We start from the raw sequence: 17,891 nt of genomic DNA, 5'->3' as shown, positions 1-17,891 counted from the left end.
GAATCTTAAGTCCAAAGTAGACATTCACTAACTTCAGTATTCAACAAATCGTGATGAATTCTACCTACCGATTAACAGTTAACTTGCGGATGTCGCGTCAATGTTTGCTAACCGAGAGGGAAATGTGTACAGAATCACTGTCCAATTAGTATGACATTAGTGTTTAGTAAAATATTGGAAACCATTAATTGGGACAGGACGTCAAAATCCCCCAGAAGAAAATAATTTAATAATTTATATTTTGAAAGATCCGGTTATATGATTTTTTTTTTTGGGGGGGGGGGTTTACAATGATTTCATCATATATATAATGAAATGTATGAGAAGTCTCACACATGGTTAAGGTGAAACAGAACTACATAAAAGTTTATGTAGGAACCTCTCGGACGCAGGTTCGAATCCTCGTCACGGCCCTTGTGGATTTGTACATAAAAGTTTGTTATTAAAAGACAAAAATATGTGGTATTTGTGGTTGTTAGGTAAATGGGTACCACCCATTAGCAGTCAATAGGTACCTGGGAGTTAGACAGCTGCTACGGAGCTGCTTCCTGGGGGGGGTGTGTAACAAAAAGGAGGCCTGGTCGAGGACCGGGCCGCGGGGACGCTAAGCCCCGAAATCATCTCAAGATAGGTTGGATGAGAGACAAAGTTATCGAGAGGAAACAGAAAATTGTTGAATGCAGACTCGAACCAGGGTCCACCACCACCCACAGGAGAGCCATGGGGTCCACCACCACCCACAGGAGAGCCATGGGGTCCACCACCACCCACAGGAGAGCCATGGGGTCCACCACCACCCACAGAAGGGGCATGGGGTCCACCACCACCCACAGGAGAGCCATGGGGTCCACCACCACCCACAGGAGAGCCATGGGGTCCACCACCACCCACAGGAGAGCCATGGGGTCCACCACCGCCCACAGAAGGGGCATGGGGTCCACCACCACCCACAGAAGGGGCATGGGGTCCACCACCACCCACAGAAGGGGCATGGGGTCCACCACCACCCACAGAAGGGGCATGGGGTCCACCACCACCCACAGAAGGGGCATGGGGTCCACCACTACCCACAGAAGGGGCATGGGGTCCACCGCCACCCACAGGAGGGGCATGGGGTCCACCACCACCCACAAGACGGCCATGGGATCCACCACCACCCACAGGACGGCCATGGAGTCCACCACCACCCACAGGACGGCCATGGGGCCCACCACCACCCACAAGACGGCCATGGGGTCCACCACCACCCACAGGACGACCATGGGGTCCACCACCATCCTCAGGACGGCCATGGGGCCCACCACCACCCACAAGACGGCCATGGGGCCCACCACCACCCACAGGACGACAATGGAGTCCACCACCACCCACAGGACGACCATGGGGTCCACCACCACCCACAGGACGACCATGGGGTCCACCACCACCCACAGGACGGCCATGGGGTCCACCACCACCCACAGGACGACCATGGGGTCCATCACCACCCACAGGACGACCATGGGGTCCACCACCACCCACAGGACGACCATGGGGTCCACCACCACCCACAGGACGGCCATGGGGCCCACCACCTCCCACAGGACGACCATGGGGTCCACCACCACCCACAGGACGGCCATGGGGTCCACCACCACCCACAGGACGACCATGGGGTCCACCACCACCCACAGGACGACCATGGGGTCCACCACCACCCACAGGACGGCCATGGGGCCCACCACCACCCACAAGACGGCCATGGGGTCCACCACTACCCACAGGACGGCCATGGGGTCCACCACCACCCACAGGACGGCCATGGGGCCCACCACCACCCACAGGACGACCATGGGGTCCACCACCACCCACAGGACGGCCATGGGGCCCACCACCACCCACAGGACGACCATGGGGCCCACCACCACCCACAGGACGACCATGGGGTCCACCACCACCCACAGGACGACCATGGGGTCCACCACCACCCACAGGACGGCCATGGGGTCCACCACCACCCACAGGACGACCATGGAGTCCACCACCAGCCACAGGACGACCATGGGGTCCACCACCACCCACAGGACGACCATGGGGTCCACCACCACCCACAGGACGACCATGGGGTCCACCACCACCCACAGGACGACCATGGGGTCCACCACCACCCACAGGACGAGTATAGGATACATAATAAATTTAACAAAATCTGTGGTAATAGCAAAAGGAGTCACATGAATAGTAATAGTAATAGTAATAGTAATAGTAATAGTAATAGTAATAGATTCATAAGTAGTAGATTTTTTAGATTTTCAAGGATATTCCTGCGCGGGTCTCAAGCCTCTGGCTGGCCATCTGATTGTAAATCCTTTCTCATTTCAGTCTTACACAGGCGGAGTATGGTAGTCGATGGTAGTTCTGGTAGGTATATGATTAATGTTGTTCTGTCATGGTTTAATGGTAAAGTATATTTTCAGTAATATTTTATTTTAAAATATTTTACCATATTTCTCCTATTCTGTATCCCACTCTTTCTCTCATGCCTTCTCTATCTGCCTCACTGTGCCTCACTGTTCCTCACTCTATCAGTTTATAATTATGTCTCTCATAGTCTCCAACTTTTCCCTCATGTCTCTCAATCTATTCTCTCACTCTGTCTCTTTTCTGAACATTTATTTGTGGATTCCTATTACTGTCGACTTATTCATGAAAATATGTATTATGTTTCAGGAATTATAAGTAAGTGCAATTATTCTTACTATTTACCATTAATGTCTTGTTGAAACTCTTAAATTCCCATTATTTCTTAATTTTCTCTTTACTAATTATGTAGGCAGCATATTGCCATATATATACGACATGCTTATCTACATACTTATCAAGATGAGATATCATCTTATTCCCGTTATGTTGGTTATCTTTTTGACATGATAACATGAACCTCCATGTATTACATGATATATATATATATATATATATATATATATATATATATATATATATATATATATATATATATATATATATATATATATATATATATATATATATATATATATATATATATATATATATATATATATATATATATATATATATATATATATGTCGTACCTAGTAGCCAGAACGCACTTGTCAGCCTACTATGCAAGGCCCGATTTGCCTAATAAGCCAAGTTTTCATGAATTAATTGTTTTTCGACAACCTTACCTACCTAACCTAACCTAACCTAACTTTTCCGGCTACCTAACCTAACCTAACCTATAAAGATAGGTTAGGTTAGGTTAGGTAGGGTTTGTTAGGTTCGGTCATATATCTACGTTAATTTTAACTCCAATAAAAAAAAATTGACCTCATACATAATGAAATGGTTAGCTTTATCATTTCATAAGAAAAAAATTAGAGAAAATATATTAATTCATGAAAACTTGGCTTATTAGGCAAATCGGGCCTTGCATAGTAGGCTGAGAAGTGCGTTCTGGCTATTAGGTACGACATATATATATATATATATATATATATATATATATATATATATATATATATATATATATATATATATATATATATATATATATATATATATATATATATATATATATATATATATATATATTAACCTTACATCGTCACTCTCTCCCAAGCTGATACACACTATACATCTTCAAGGATATACATATGTATTAGAGTATTCATGGTCTACAGTAGTTCCGTTCAGACGCGTGCTGGAAAGTCAGAGTTTTAGCAGGCAAAGCTTATGGTCACTTTGTGTGCAATATATTGACTCTATTGACTCTACAAAGTGTCCATCACCATTATGAACTGGTCACTATGTAACAATAGGGGGGAGGGGGCGTATTGGTGGGATGGGGGGGATTGGAGGGATGGGGAGGGGTATTGGAGGGATGGGGGGAGGGGAATGGGTGAAAGGGGGTATAATTCTATCTCATTCTACCCCATTTGGCACCTCAGTTAACTCTAGCCTTGCAACGGACTGTCCATTGCTATGGGGGAAAAAAATGAGAGAATTTTGGAGGTTTGCAAGTGAGAACAAATTTAGAGACTGCAATTAAGCCTCCAAATCTTAATTCCAGGCTTAACTCATCCCGAAATTACCCCCCCCCCCCCACACACCAGACACCACGACACCCCCCCCCCCACACGACCAAACACCACCTTCATAACGTTTCCACGAAGGGGGAAAAAAAAAAACACAATTCCTATTCCAGAATTCCAGCCAGTTACCACCGATTCACCTCACTATTACCAGTATACAGAGCTACCTGGCACTCCAACCCGTAAATACTGGAATATATTTTTCCATGTATTCTGAAATGGGGAGGGGGAGAGGGGGAGGGGGTCATGGGACTAGGTGTAGTGGGCTTGGGAGGATGGGGGGGGGGAGAGATGGTTGGGTGGGAAGGGGGGTGGGGTGGGGGGAGATATTACAGGCTCCAGGAGCCTGGAAGCTAGGTAATTGGCAGTTAGGGTGGATCAGCCAACACCCTGGGCTAATAATGGTGCCAATTGAGTCACGTGATCGCCCTGGAGCCCTGGGGACCGAGCCCTGAGAATGCTGGGACCGAGCTGAGAACGCTGGGACCGAGCTGAGAGAGTGAGATCATTGCCCACACTGAACAGGACTGGGTATATTTTCTTTATTCCATTCTGGCTATTTTCTGCTTCAAGCACAAGTAGGACTGTTTTAGAAAAGCGTCGCCTTCTGTGTATCTGGCTATTGTAGTTTTATTATCTTTTTTATTTACTTCGCTTTAGCCTTATTATGCATTTACGATTGTAGGTAATTTTAAATACAGCGTTTTAACTGCATTATAACTGGCAGGTTTAATATCTAAATTAAAAATAAAAGTTATCATAAGTAAGCTTTTGAAGATATCTTTTTATCTGTTCGTATGATTTTGTACATTTCTTTTTATCTTTTCGTAAGCTTTTTAGACATATCTTTTTATCTTTTCAAAAGCTTTGGTACACTCTTTTTATCTTTTCAAAAGCTTTGCTACACTCTTTTTATCTTTTCGTAAGCTTTTTAGACATATCTTTTTATCTTTTCAAAAGCTTTGGTACACTCTTTTTATCTTTTCGTAAGCTTTTTAGACATATCTTTTTATCTTTTCAAAAGCTTTGGTACACTCTTTTTATCTTTTGATAAGTTTTTGGACGGAAAGGCTGGACATATTCTAATATATTACAAGGATGTCATATTTGTATAGATCGAATACTTGCAGTTGTATGTTGTATAGTTAATTATAGTTAACTATAAAATAGCTATCCATAGCTGTGTGGATAATTATAGTTAAATATTGTATGCTGGAGGATGGTTGTATAATTCCCTCTGGTGTATGGTTGCTTAATATGTCCTAGTGAGTGATTGTATAATTCTTCTTGGGGGATTGTTGTATAATACAACCTTGTGTATATATGTATTACACAATCTAAAGGACAGTTTCCATAGCTACCGTATCTCGTAGCCAGATAACTGCAAACCTAAGTGATATCCAGTTATCTTAGATAACTTCATCCAAGTGTGACAAAGTTACAAAGTCTCATAAAAATTGACAATTTTCAACCACGAATATGGAAAAAATTACAAAGGTTTGTATCCAGAGCTAAGAGGTCTAAGCTACCAACACAGACTAGAGGAATTAAATATTACACCCCCTAGAAGAGAGCAGAGGGGATATGATCACAATATACAAGATAATGAAAGGAGTAGATGAGGGTGGACAAGGATAAGAGAAGGACAAGGGGACACAGGTGGAAGCTGGGAACACCCACTTAAGTCAAAGACATGCCTGGAAATACTCGTACCCTGTGTGGGTGGCCAGCAAGTAGAATCCACTGAAAGAGGAAGTTGTAAAAGCCACCTCTATCCATAACTTTAAGGCCAGAGTCGACAAAGACTCGTCACAACGAAGCTAGCAAGCTGGGGACCAAGAACTAGACCTAACTTCCCCTCATATTGACTGTTGACCAGACCACACACTAGAAGTTGAAGGGACGACGACGTTTCGGTCCGTCCTGGACCATTCTCAAGTCGATTTTGTGCTTATAACTTCCCCTCATAGTTACTAATAGATAAGTTCTACAACCACCACAACTACCACAACTACCACCATCACCACCATCACCACCCACTTCCACCACCACCCGCTGATTTACAAATAACTTAATTCACTATTTAAATTAACGTTTTAACTCCATGAAGTTTGACAAAGAGTGGTGTAAGTCCGCCTGAGGCTACACGTGCGCCCTGCTGCCACGTGCCTCGGGGTGGGGGCGTGCTGTGGGGGTGGGGGGGGGTGGGGGGGAGGGGGGAACGGGGAAATGGGGGTGGGGGAGAGAAGGGGAAATGTGAGGGGGAGAGAGAGAGAGAGAAAAGGCGGCGTTTGGATGTTAGTGAGAGGTTTTGTGGTGATGGGAGTTTCTGTTTCTACTAATGTCCTCTCACCTTCTATCTCTCACTTTTAAGAAGCTCTCCTTGTCCTCCTTGCCAAGTTCCCTCAGTATCTTGTAAGTTGGGATCATGTCTCTCTCTCTCTCACAGGGTGGGGATTCCAGGCCGGTGCTACGTAGTCTAATATTGGCCAACTAAAGACTGTGTAGATCTTGTTAAAAGAGCCCCTAGTTTAGGTTTATTAATGGCATTGTAATGTTTTCCAGCGTCTCAAATGCTGCTGATGCTAAGCTGTTTATGTGTGCTCTTAGAGATAGTGGTAGTGAACCTTATCCACTTCTAAATCCTTTTCTCTCTCTCTCTCTCTCTCTCTCTCTCTCTCTCTCTCTCTCTCTCTCTCTCTCTCTCTCTCTCTCTCTCTCTCTCTCTCTCTCTCTCTCTCTCTCTCTCCAGTTCCTTTAGTTTCCTTCCCCTGTGTGGTGTAGACACTTTCTTGTCTTCTTTCTCTCTCTACCATATTCATTACCTTACTAGGAATGAATTCTAGTAACAAACCCACCGGGGCCGTGACGAGGGTTCGAACCTACGTCCGAGAGCATCCCAGACGCTGCCTTAATCGACTGCGACCGATTATTAAATCGATAATCGAATCGACCACAATCGACCCTTGTGGATTTGTTCATTTGATGCATCACGCTATTGTGATTTCTGTGTGTAATTCTAGTAACAGTTTGTTACTAGAGTTAACGAGGCCACCGGTAGTTTGGTGGTCTGTAGTCTAGTTATCTTGTTATAACCAGACTACAGTTGCTGGCTAGACTATTACTACTACAGCTGGTTCACTCCTGTAATCTGAAAAGGCTTCCCTGTAACCTCCTGTTACAGGGAAGTCCTTTTCCGGGTTTGACTTGCCTAATTAGCTATCTATCTTGAGGTTATCTTGAAATGATATCGGTGCTTTTTAGTGTCCCCGCGGCCCGGTCCTCGACCAGGCCTCCAACCCCAGGAAGCAGCCCGTGACAGCTGACTAACACCCAGGTACCTATTTTACTGCTAGGTAACAGGGGCATAGGGTGAAAGAAACTCTGCCCATTGTTTCTCGCCGGCGCCTGAGATCGAACCCAGGGCCACAGGATCACAAGTCCAGCGTGCTGTCCGCTCGGCCGACCGGCTCCCGGCTATGGGCCAATTGCAGAGATTAAGATGTGTGAGTTCCTCGGGTTGGTCATTCCCATATATTGGGAAGAGTAAGGGTTCCAGGACCTTGGGGAACTCCACTTGTCACTCTCCTTCACTTCTTAAAACTGATATCTGGTTGGGACTCTGTTTTCTCTCCATCAGGTCAGTCTTTTCTGTCCATCTTAGTGTCTTCCTAGTTATATCAGCTTGCTTCTCTCCATCTTCAACACCAGCCTTTCGTGAGGAATTTTTTTTTTGACAATATATAGAGGGAAATACAGTCTAGTTAGTTTTGTGTTTCATGTCTAAGTTTTAGTAACTTTGTCATAGAACTCGATTAAGTTTGCGAGGCGTGATTTTCTTTTTCTAATTCTATGCTTCTCTTGTGTTGCAAAGTTTATCCTTTTAAAGTGTTCAATTATTCACAACCTGAGAACTATTTCCATCACTTTACATGGAATACTTGTTCATGATGCTTGTCTGTAATTTAGTACCTCTTGTCTGTTCCCTTTTTGTTAATATTGGTCTATTAATATTCGCCTTTTTCCAAAATATTGGGAGATTTCCTGTTCCAAGTGTTTTATTGATAATTTTAGTAAGTAGTTGAAGTGCCTCTGGACCCTCCTTCGCCAGCCATGACGATGTTAAGTCTGGTCCTATTGCTTTTGTTGCATCTAGGTCCTCTAGGTGTTTCTTAATCTTTTCTTCAGCGGCGAACTATGTCATTCAGTGTTTCTTCTAGTCTTTCATCTCTGGCCTCCACGCCGCTTCTCTTGAAAAGACTTCCTGGAATATTTCGTTGAGTTCTTCACGTACCTCCTTGTAATTCTGTGAGAATTACAATGCTTTTGTTGCATCTAGGTCCTCTACGTGTTTCTTAATCTTTTCTTCAGCGGTGAACTATGTCATCCAGTGTTTCTTCTAGTCTTTCATCTCTGGCCTCCTTGTAATTCTGTGAGAATTACAATGCTTTTGTTGCATCTAGGTCCTCTACGTGTTTCTTAATCTTTTCTTCAGCGGTGAACAATGTCATCCAGTGTTTCTTCTAGTCTTTCATCTCTGGCCTCCTTGTAATTCTGTGAGAATTACAATGCTTTTGTTGCATCTAGGTCCTCTACGTGTTTCTTAATCTTTTCTTCAGCGGTGAACTATGTCATCCAGTGTTTCTTCTAGTCTTTCATCTCTGGCCTCCTTGTAATTCTGTGAGAATTACAAGGAGAATTACAAGGAAATACAAGGAATTACCGTGTATTTTCAACTACGTACTCTCTTATTGTTGTTTTCCTCTTGATATGACTATAAAACATGTTTGACTGGGAATATCCTAGTCAGTAATGCCGTTTTCATATTTCCTCTCAGCTTCTCTTCTGCCTCTAATGTATTTATGCCTGGGTCTCTTTATTGCCTCGTTATTGTCGTGGTTCTCTGTGCTTTTCCCAGGTTTTCCGGCTCTCTGCAATGAAAATTGAACTAAGGGATTTGCTTTACCTTTCTCGTTAACCTCTCTCTCTCTCTCTCTCTCTCTCTCTCTCTCTCTCTCTCTCTCTCTCTCTCTCTCTCTCTCTCTCTCTCTCTCTCTCTCTCTCTCTCTCTCTCTCTCTCTCTCTCTTGTGTGGGATGAACAGTTTCGTTACCTCTGCATATTGCTTAGCAATGAATTCCATCATCTCATTGTTTTGCTTTCTCTTCCAGTTTTCTCTCCCTATTGGCCTTCTCTCAGAGAGTCCCTCACCTTGCTGTAGTTCCCTCACCTTGATGTAGTTCCCTCACCTTGATGTAGTTCCCTCACCTTGATGTAGTTCCCTCCCCCTTGCTGTAGTTCCCTCACCTTGATGTAGTTCCCTTCCCCTTGCTGTAGTTGCCTCCCCTTGATGTAGTTCCCTCCCCCTTGCTGTAGTTGCCTCCCCTTGCTGTATTTCTCTCACCTTGCTGTAGTTGCCTCACCTTGCTGTAATTCCCTCCCCCTTGCTGTATTTCTCTCACCTTGCTGTATTTCTCTCACCTTGCTGTAGTCTTGTTGTAGAAGGGGGGATGAGGGGGAAGGTGGGGGTGGTGCAAGGGAAGGGGGTGAAGGGGGGAGGGGTGAAACAGAGATGAAAGAGGGATTGGGGTGGAGGGGTAGGGGGAGGGGTTGGGGGGAGGGGTTGGGGGGAGGGGTTGGGGGGAGGGGTTGGGGGGAGGGGTTGGGGGAGGGGTGGGGGGAGGGGTAGGGGGAGGGGTGGGGGGAGGGGTGGGGGGAGGGGTGGGGGGAGGGGTGGGGGATGGGTGGGGGGGGTGTGGCGTTTAGGAAAGGAATTCGTAACCTTTGATATATGCACAGACACGTTTAGACTCGGGCTTGCCTACAGAAAGGGGGGGGGGAGGGGGGGAAGAGGTAAGGGTGGCTAAAGGGGGGGGGTAGGGGGAGGGGGGGAAGAGGTAAGGGTGGCTAAAGGGGGGGGTAGGTAGGGTGGGGGGGGGGAGGGGGGAGAGTTGAGTAAAGGGTGAGTATGGAACGAGCAGTAGGGCGTGATGCGATGGGTAGTTGGGTCGTTAGACAATAATCACCCTCTTTGTTGTGAGGGGTTGTGAGGGGTTGTGTTATTGGGTGACGGGTGTTTATCTGCTTGTTCCGAGGACAGGGGGGGGAGGGGAGGGGAATGACTGGTTGTGTCGTTAGCCATAGGGGGAAGTGAGAGTTAGAGGGGAGAGAGAGACAGAGAGAGAGAGAGAGAATGGAGAGAGAGAGAGAGAGAGAGAGAGAGAGAGAGAGAGAGAGAGAGAGAGAGAGAGAGAGAGAGAGAGAGAGAGAGAGAGAGAGAGAGAGAGAGAGAGAGAGAATGGAGAGAGAGAGAGACAGACAGACAGAAGGGAGAGAGAGAGACAGAGGGGACAGGAGGGAGAGGCAGAAGGGAGAGAAAGAGAGACAGACAGAAGGGAAAGAAAGTTAGAGATAGAAAGGCAAAACCAAATATGTGAACAGGGAATGGGTAAGACCGTAGGTAGGAATGAGGGGAAGGGAAGGGGAAAAAAAAGGGGAGGGAAGGATGAGACAGCAGAACCCACACATGACAAAAGCCTTATAGGAGAGATTACTCCCACATTAATGGTGCCTTCTTTGTGTCTTAAGCAGAGAGATTTGGTAATAACTTCAAGCCTCATGATTAATGACAGCTGCTGATAGATACAGACACAGGGGGGGGGGAGGAGATACAGCCACAGGGAGGAGGGAGGAGATACAGACACAGGGAGGGAAGATACAGCCACATGGGGGCAGATACAGACACATGGGGGAAGGGAGGGGAGGGGAGGAAGATACAGACACAGGGAGGGAAGATACAGCCACATGGGGGCAGATACAGACACATGGGGGAAGGGAGGGGAGGGGAGGAAGATACAGACACAGGGAGGGAAGATACAGAGACCGGGGGGCAGATACTGACACAAGGGGGAGGAGGAAGGATGAAAGGAATCATGTTAAATGTCAGGAAATACCTGTACCCTGAACGAGTGGTTAACAAGTAGGGTTCACTGAAGGAATAAGCTGTGGAAGCCACCTCCATACTTATACATAAGGCTAGTTTCAACAACAAATCGACTGTCAGAGTAGTTAACCTGTAATATAACAAGATTAGTGGGGCTAAAAGAGCTAGATTTCACTTCACAGAGAGAGAGAGAGAGAGAGAGAGAGAGAGAGAGAGAGAGATAGAGAGAGAGAGAGAGAGAGAGAGAGAGAGAGAGAGATTTGATAATTTACTGTTGCAAACTCTCAGAATTCCCTCAAGGAAACAACGAAACAACAACACAAGAGGCAGTAGTATATGAACAAGGGAGAACAAGAACAAAGAACAAAACAAGGACAAACATGAACAAAATAATCAAGTGACCAGGCAAACAATAACATCCAATTACATTTAAGTTATTCCACCCCCAATCCCACTTCCCAATCCCCCTTCCCCAATCCCCTCCCCCAATCCCCTCCCCAAGGACAGATCTACCTAAAGTCGTTCTGCTGTTACCGGCTCTCGAAAAAAAAAAAATCCCCGGACACGTATACATATTGGACAAAAATGCTGGGAATTTTGTCCACTTCGTGTCCACAGGCCGGACCAGAGCCGGAAACGGCCGGATAAAAGGGAATCCTGATATCAAAAGAAACAGACGATTTTTTACCTGTCTATTTCTCTTTTTGTCTATATTTTTTTTTCTTTGTTTTGTCGCAGAAATTTATATATATATATATATATATATATATATATATATATATATATATATATATATATATATATATATATATATATATATATATATATTTGTTTATCCATTTCAGACTTTATAGTTACAAGTCCTGTAACAAATCAATCTTAGACTTAACAGGCAGTTAACTCTCTCTCTCTCTCTCTCTCTCTCTCTCTCTCTCTCTCTCTCTCTCTCTCTCTCTCTCTCTCTCTCTCTCTCTCTCTCTCTCTCTCTCTCTCTCTTGTAACAAGACAATTTCAGAACTTTAGACTTGAGGAAGTGAACCCCTATTCTGTAACAAGCACTGTTCAACAGGCAGCCTGTTAACACTGAACATGTTCATCTCTGAGAGCTCCTGTTATCCCCTCATAATGGAAGATACGGTTATCATTGTAACGCCATAGTCAACATGACATGTGGGAGTGAATATGATAGCACCAGGGATAGCCAATGCAACGTACAAGTGAATATGATAGCATAGATGATCATGACAGCATGAGTGATTATGACACTATGAGAGTGATTATGACATCATGGGAGTGAATGTGACAGCATGATAGTGAATATGACAGCATGAGAGTGAATATGATAGCATAGATGAGATCACTGGAGTGAACATGAAATTAATGTAACATTAAAAATAACTTGAAACCGAGAAGAGAAAGTGAGTGGGAGGAGAGAAGAGGGGTGAGAGAGGAGAGAAGTGAGAGAGGAGAGAAGGGAGAGGGGAGAGAAGTGAGAGGGGAGAGAGGGGAGAGGGGAGAGGAAAATAAAAACAACATAGCTTTTAGAGCAACCAATAAAACGCTAAATTATGATGACGATTGAACAGGGGGGAACCACCGCCCCCTAACAGGCTGAACATGTTGAACATGATGAACCAGTAAACACGAAGACGAACTCGAATTGCTGAACGAGAGGACATATTAAACAGGTGAATATAATGGTTAACTGTTGAACGAATGAACATGAATAACAATCGATCATATTGAACGGCTGAACACCACGAGGAAAGGTTGAGCATATATACATATTGAACAAATATATGTGATAAACATGGAACATGTTGAACGAGTGAACACAATGATGAACGGTTCAACGACCATACGAAAGAAGATACACGAAGAAAAAAGATTGAACAACTGAACATTACTTGAAAATAAGAAGAAACAGTGAATGTGTTGAACTATTAAAAATGCTGAACAAGCAAAATCACTGACGAGGTGAATAAACTGAACAAACGAGCACTTTGAACAAATTAGCACGTCGAATATGTGAACACACCGAATGACTGAAAGCATTTAACCCATTGAACGAACGCGTTGAACGAAACAGCACGTTCAAAAGATAATCAACAGGTGTGTGTGTGTGTGTGTGTGTAGGCTCCAGAGCCTATTGAACTCTGTCATGTGTTCAGTTGAACAGTGGAATGAATATGAAACATGTTGCTGTCATTGGGTCACTTCTTTAACACTAAATTAGTGTAATTCTATTGAGTATTTTAGTTTTCATCTGTATCCTCTGGTCAGTATACTTCCCCATGGTATACTGTCTGTTCCTGGTATGCCCTGTCTATTACCCTGAGTATTTTGTAAGTAGTGATCATGTCTCTCTTCTGTTTCTTTAATCTTCCAGGGACGTGAGGTTTAACTCCTTTAGTCTTTGCTCGTAATTCATTTATATCTGAGCTCTGTGTGAACTTACATATGTATTCACCTAGTTGTGTTTGCGGGGGTTGAGCTTTGCTCTTTCGGCCCGCCTCTCAACTGTCAATCAACTGTTTACTAACTACTTTTTTTCTACACCACACACACACCCACACACACACCAGGAAGCAGCCCGTGACACCTGACTAACTCCCAGGTACCTATTTACTGCTACGTAACAGGGGCATTCAAGGTGAAAGAAACTTTGCCCATTTGTTTCTGCCTCGTGCGGGAATCGAACCCGCGCCACAGAATTACGAGTCCTGCGCTCTAGCCACCAGGCTACCAGGCCTCATGTGTCTAAATATGTATGTATATATGTGTGTGTGTATTTGTTTGTATGTATATGTGTATATAAGTGTATTTGTATTTTGCCTGTGTGTATGTGTGTGTTTATGTGTATGTATATATATGTACGTCTGGTTCTCTATATAATTCCACCCTTTTCTGTACCCTGTAACATTCCGTCAGTGTTATTTTGTATCCCCCCCCTCTCACACTGTATCCGGTCCCCCTTACCTTTACTACCCTGTACCCTGTACCCTGTACCCTACCTCAAGTGTACCTGGTACTTCTTCTCTTTCCAATGCATTACCCCTTCCTCGACCGTATATGGTACCCCCTTTCTCCCTTAAATCCCTCTCTCAATTCTATCTGGTATCCCTCCCTTATTTCCCTGTACCCTGTACCAATTCCACACTTACCTGTATTCCTAATTTCCCCCTTGACCGTTGACAGGTAATCCTTATTCTGTAGGATTCTGTCTCTCTGCATCCTTGGCCATTGTGTATCCTCTGAGGACCTGTCGCCTGTAAGCTACAGTATCCCTGCCTCTCATGTGCAGACGAGGAGTCACAATAACGTGGCTGAAATATGTTGACCAGGCCACACACACTAGAAAGTGAAGGGACGACGACGACGACGACGTTTCGGTCCGTCCTGGACCATTCTCAAGTCGATTGTGAGAATGGTCCAGGACGGACCGAAACGTCGTAGGTCCCTTCACTTTCTAGTGTATGGTTTAGTCAACCTGTCTCTCACCTGTAATCTACAGGGGCCTGTCACCTGGAAGCTACAGCATCCCTGCCTCTCACCTGTAATCTACAGGGTTCCTGTCACCTGGTAGCTACAGCATCCCTGCCTCTCACCTGTAATCTACAGGGTTCCTGTCACCTGGAAGCTACAGCATCCCTGCCTCTCACCTGTAATCTACAGGGTTCCTGTCACCTGGAAGCTACAGCATCCCTGCCTCTCACCTGTAATCTACAGGGTTCCTGTCACCTGGAAGCTACAGCATCCCTGCCTCTCACCTGTAATCTACAGGGTTCCTGTCACCTGGAAGCTACAGCATCCCTGCCTCTCACCTGTAATCTACAGGGTTCCTGTCACCTGGAAGCTACAGCATCCCTGCCTCTCACCTGTAATCTACAGGGTTCCTGTCACCTGGAAGCTACAGCATCCCTGCCTCTCACCTGTAATCTACAGGGTTCCTGTCACCTGGAAGCTACAGCATCCCTGCCTCTCACCTGTAATCTACAGGGTTCCTGTCACCTGGAAGCTACAGCATCCCTGCCTCTCACCTGTAATCTACAGGGTTCCTGTCACCTGGAAGCTACAGCATCCCTGCCTCTCACCTGTAATCTACAGGGTTCCTGTCACCTGGTAGCTACAGCATCCCTGCCTCTCACCTGTAATCTACAGGGTTCCTGTCACCTGGAAGCTACAGCATCCCTGCCTCTCACCTGTAATCTACAGCATCCTACCTGTATCCTGTCCTCGGGAAGATCAAGTTTAAGAGACAGCATCTCTCTGGCGTAGACATCTGGGTAGTGGGCATCTTTAAATGCCTTCTCCAGCTCCTCCAGTTGGTACGACGTGAAGATGGTTCTGAGGGGAGGCAAGAAGGGGCATTAATGAGAGGGGAGCGGATGAGGGAAAGAAAAGGCAAGCAGAAAATTATTTTCTTCCTTACACGTAAGTCATTTATTAATACAATGCAAACCTACATATATAAATGTCCTGTTTTACATAGACTTGGTTAGAGATCTTCTATGATATCTTTTAATTCTTGAGAGAGAGAGAGAGAGAGAGAGAGAGAGAGAGAGAGAGAGAGAGAGAGAGAGAGAGAGAGAGAGAGAGAGAGAGAGAGAGAGAGAGAGAGAGAGAGAGAGAGAAAGAGATGTTGAGGGGGAAGAGTGTCAGAGTGAAAGAGGGGAAAAGGGTGAGAGTTGTCAGCGTAGGGGAGGGAGAGTGAGAGGAAAGAGGTAGTGAGGGGGACAGGAAGCGTTAAGTTGTCAGTGAGGGAAGGATTAGGTGAAGAGGGGAGAGGAGGAGGAGTAGGGGGGATAAGGTATGTAGAGGGGAGAGGTGTGGGGACTGGTGGCGGTGTTGAGGGGAGACGAGGAAGAAAAACAAAACAAAATAAAATGCAGGAAAGGTAGAGAGGGGAGTGATAAGTAGGCAAGAGAGAGAGAGAGAGAGAGAGAGAGAGAGAGAGAGAGAGAGAGCGAGAGAGAGGGGGGGAGAGAGAGACAGAGAGACAGAGCGAGAGAGAGAGAGAGACAGAGAGACAGAGAGAGAGACAGAGAGAGAGAGAGAGGGAGACAGAGATTAGTAAACATCTTGAATGATTTGTTTTCCTGTTAAACTTTGAAGAGAAAAAAGACTTCTGATTGGACACATAAAGTGGGCTATCTGATTGGCAGCTCAGAACACAGCTGTAAACAGTGAGAAGTAATTGCCTATATCTTGACTCACCTACATGTACTCAGAGTGGCTTTGCAGGGTTGAGCATCAGCTCCTTAGACCCGCCTTCCCAGAAGCAGGTCAATTAGTAGTTTCACTTTTTTCCTCATTATGTAAATTGGCTGTTTGTACTGTTGCCTTTTTTTTTGCAGTTTGTACTGCAATACATTTCCTATGGACTTTGACATATAAATATTTTTTTTCACAGGTAGGGAAGCCAAGCCGGAGCTGCATACTCGAAGGTAGGTCACACGTATGTTGTAGGCGTATTCTGAAGGTTTCTTTTTAAAGATAATACGTACCTCTGGTTACAGGTTTGGGTATTATTAACCTAAAATAACTCTCCCTGTCTCTGTCTGTCTGTCTGTCTGTCTGTCTGTCTGTCTGTCTGTCTGTCTGTCTGTCTGTCTGTCTGTCTGTCTGTCTGTCTGTCTGTCTGTCTCTCACACTTGTTGGTACAAGGTTGTAGTTATGCCCCCCAGGGGCCCATAACTGTGCCTACGAAGCGCTTATAAGAAACAGTGTGAAGAGGGCCCCCAAGGAATGAGAATCAAGGAGCTTCAGAAGAATGCGAAAAAGGGCCCTCCACAATTGAAAGGGGCCCTCAAAAGTGTGAGACTGCTTGGTTCCTGCTCCACCCTGGCGGTGTCTGGGTGTGTGTGTGTGTGTGACACAAGACGAACAGTCACAGTTGGGCTGACTTATTAACCTCTCCAGATTCTCTTGTACCATCTTAATTGTTGCTAAAACTTTGAACAATGGGTCCCCTCGACGCCTCCAGCCTGGAGCTGCCAGACGACTATTGTCTTAGTCCCTCTGCGTAGCGATTCCCTTTTTCCCCCCTTGTCTTGTCTACATCTTTATCTTTGTCTACTCAGCCTTCTCCAGCTTCTTATTTAAGTCTTACCTCGTGGCTTGATTCTTCCTTGTTTCTTGGGGTGATTTTCCTGGACACAGTTTTGATAGAAGTTTTTTTTTGACAAAAAAAAAAAAAAAAAAAAAAAAAAAGTGTTTGTTTGTTGATAGTTTTTGTTGTATTTATATTATAGTCGTCATCTTAAGGATTTTATGTGGGTTTTCTGCCTATGTTATGGGACCTTTTTCCATCTCATCTCGGGCTCGCCATAGCCCGTGCTACCTGGAACTTTATGTTCCAGGTAGCGAATCTTTAACAAGAAGAAGAACACCTCATATGATGTATCGTTTCTCCAAGTGCAACATATTCCACCATACTGTATTCACCATTGCTGTACCATCCTGTATATGCAAGCACTGTGTACAGTGTTGATCTTACTTGATGGTTGGGCTTCTGTATCGCTGTACTCTTCTTCCTGTACTTGTCTGTCGTTACGAAGGGCTGTTTCAGTCCACTTGTTTCAGTTCTTCTGTTTCAGTTCTTGTTTCAGTCCTTCTGTTTCAGTTCACATGTTTCTGTCCACATGTTTCAGTCCTTGTGTTTCAGTCCTTGTGTTTCAGTTCTTGTGTTTCAGTCCACATGTTTCAGTCCACATGTTTCAGTCCACATGTTTCTGTCCACATGTTTCTGTCCACATGTTTCAGTCCACATGCTTCAGTCCACATGTTTCAGTCCACATGTTTCAGTCCTTGTGTTTCAGTCCTTGTGTTTCAGTTCTTGTGTTTCAGTCCAC

The 17,891-nt window shown here is 45.0% G+C and overlaps 1 protein-coding gene across 1 annotated transcript in view; it reads right to left on the bottom strand.

Moving 5' to 3' along the window:
* The window catches only part of LOC123751598 (uncharacterized), a 90,412-nt gene that overhangs the window by 30,679 nt on the left and 41,842 nt on the right, over window positions 1-17,891 (bottom strand). The window contains exons 5-6 of the mRNA XM_069334792.1: window positions 16,402-16,546; window positions 15,261-15,384 (exon numbers count right to left, since the gene is read on the bottom strand). Coding sequence (XP_069190893.1) covers window positions 15,261-15,384; window positions 16,402-16,546 — 269 coding nt within the window. The remainder of the gene's footprint in view (window positions 1-15,260; window positions 15,385-16,401; window positions 16,547-17,891) is intronic.

The sequence above is a fragment of the Procambarus clarkii genome, chromosome 4, assembly GCF_040958095.1.
Source record: "Procambarus clarkii isolate CNS0578487 chromosome 4, FALCON_Pclarkii_2.0, whole genome shotgun sequence".
Classification (NCBI taxonomy): Eukaryota; Metazoa; Arthropoda; class Malacostraca; order Decapoda; family Cambaridae; genus Procambarus; species Procambarus clarkii.
This window is presented reverse-complemented; position numbering and strand designations above follow the sequence as displayed.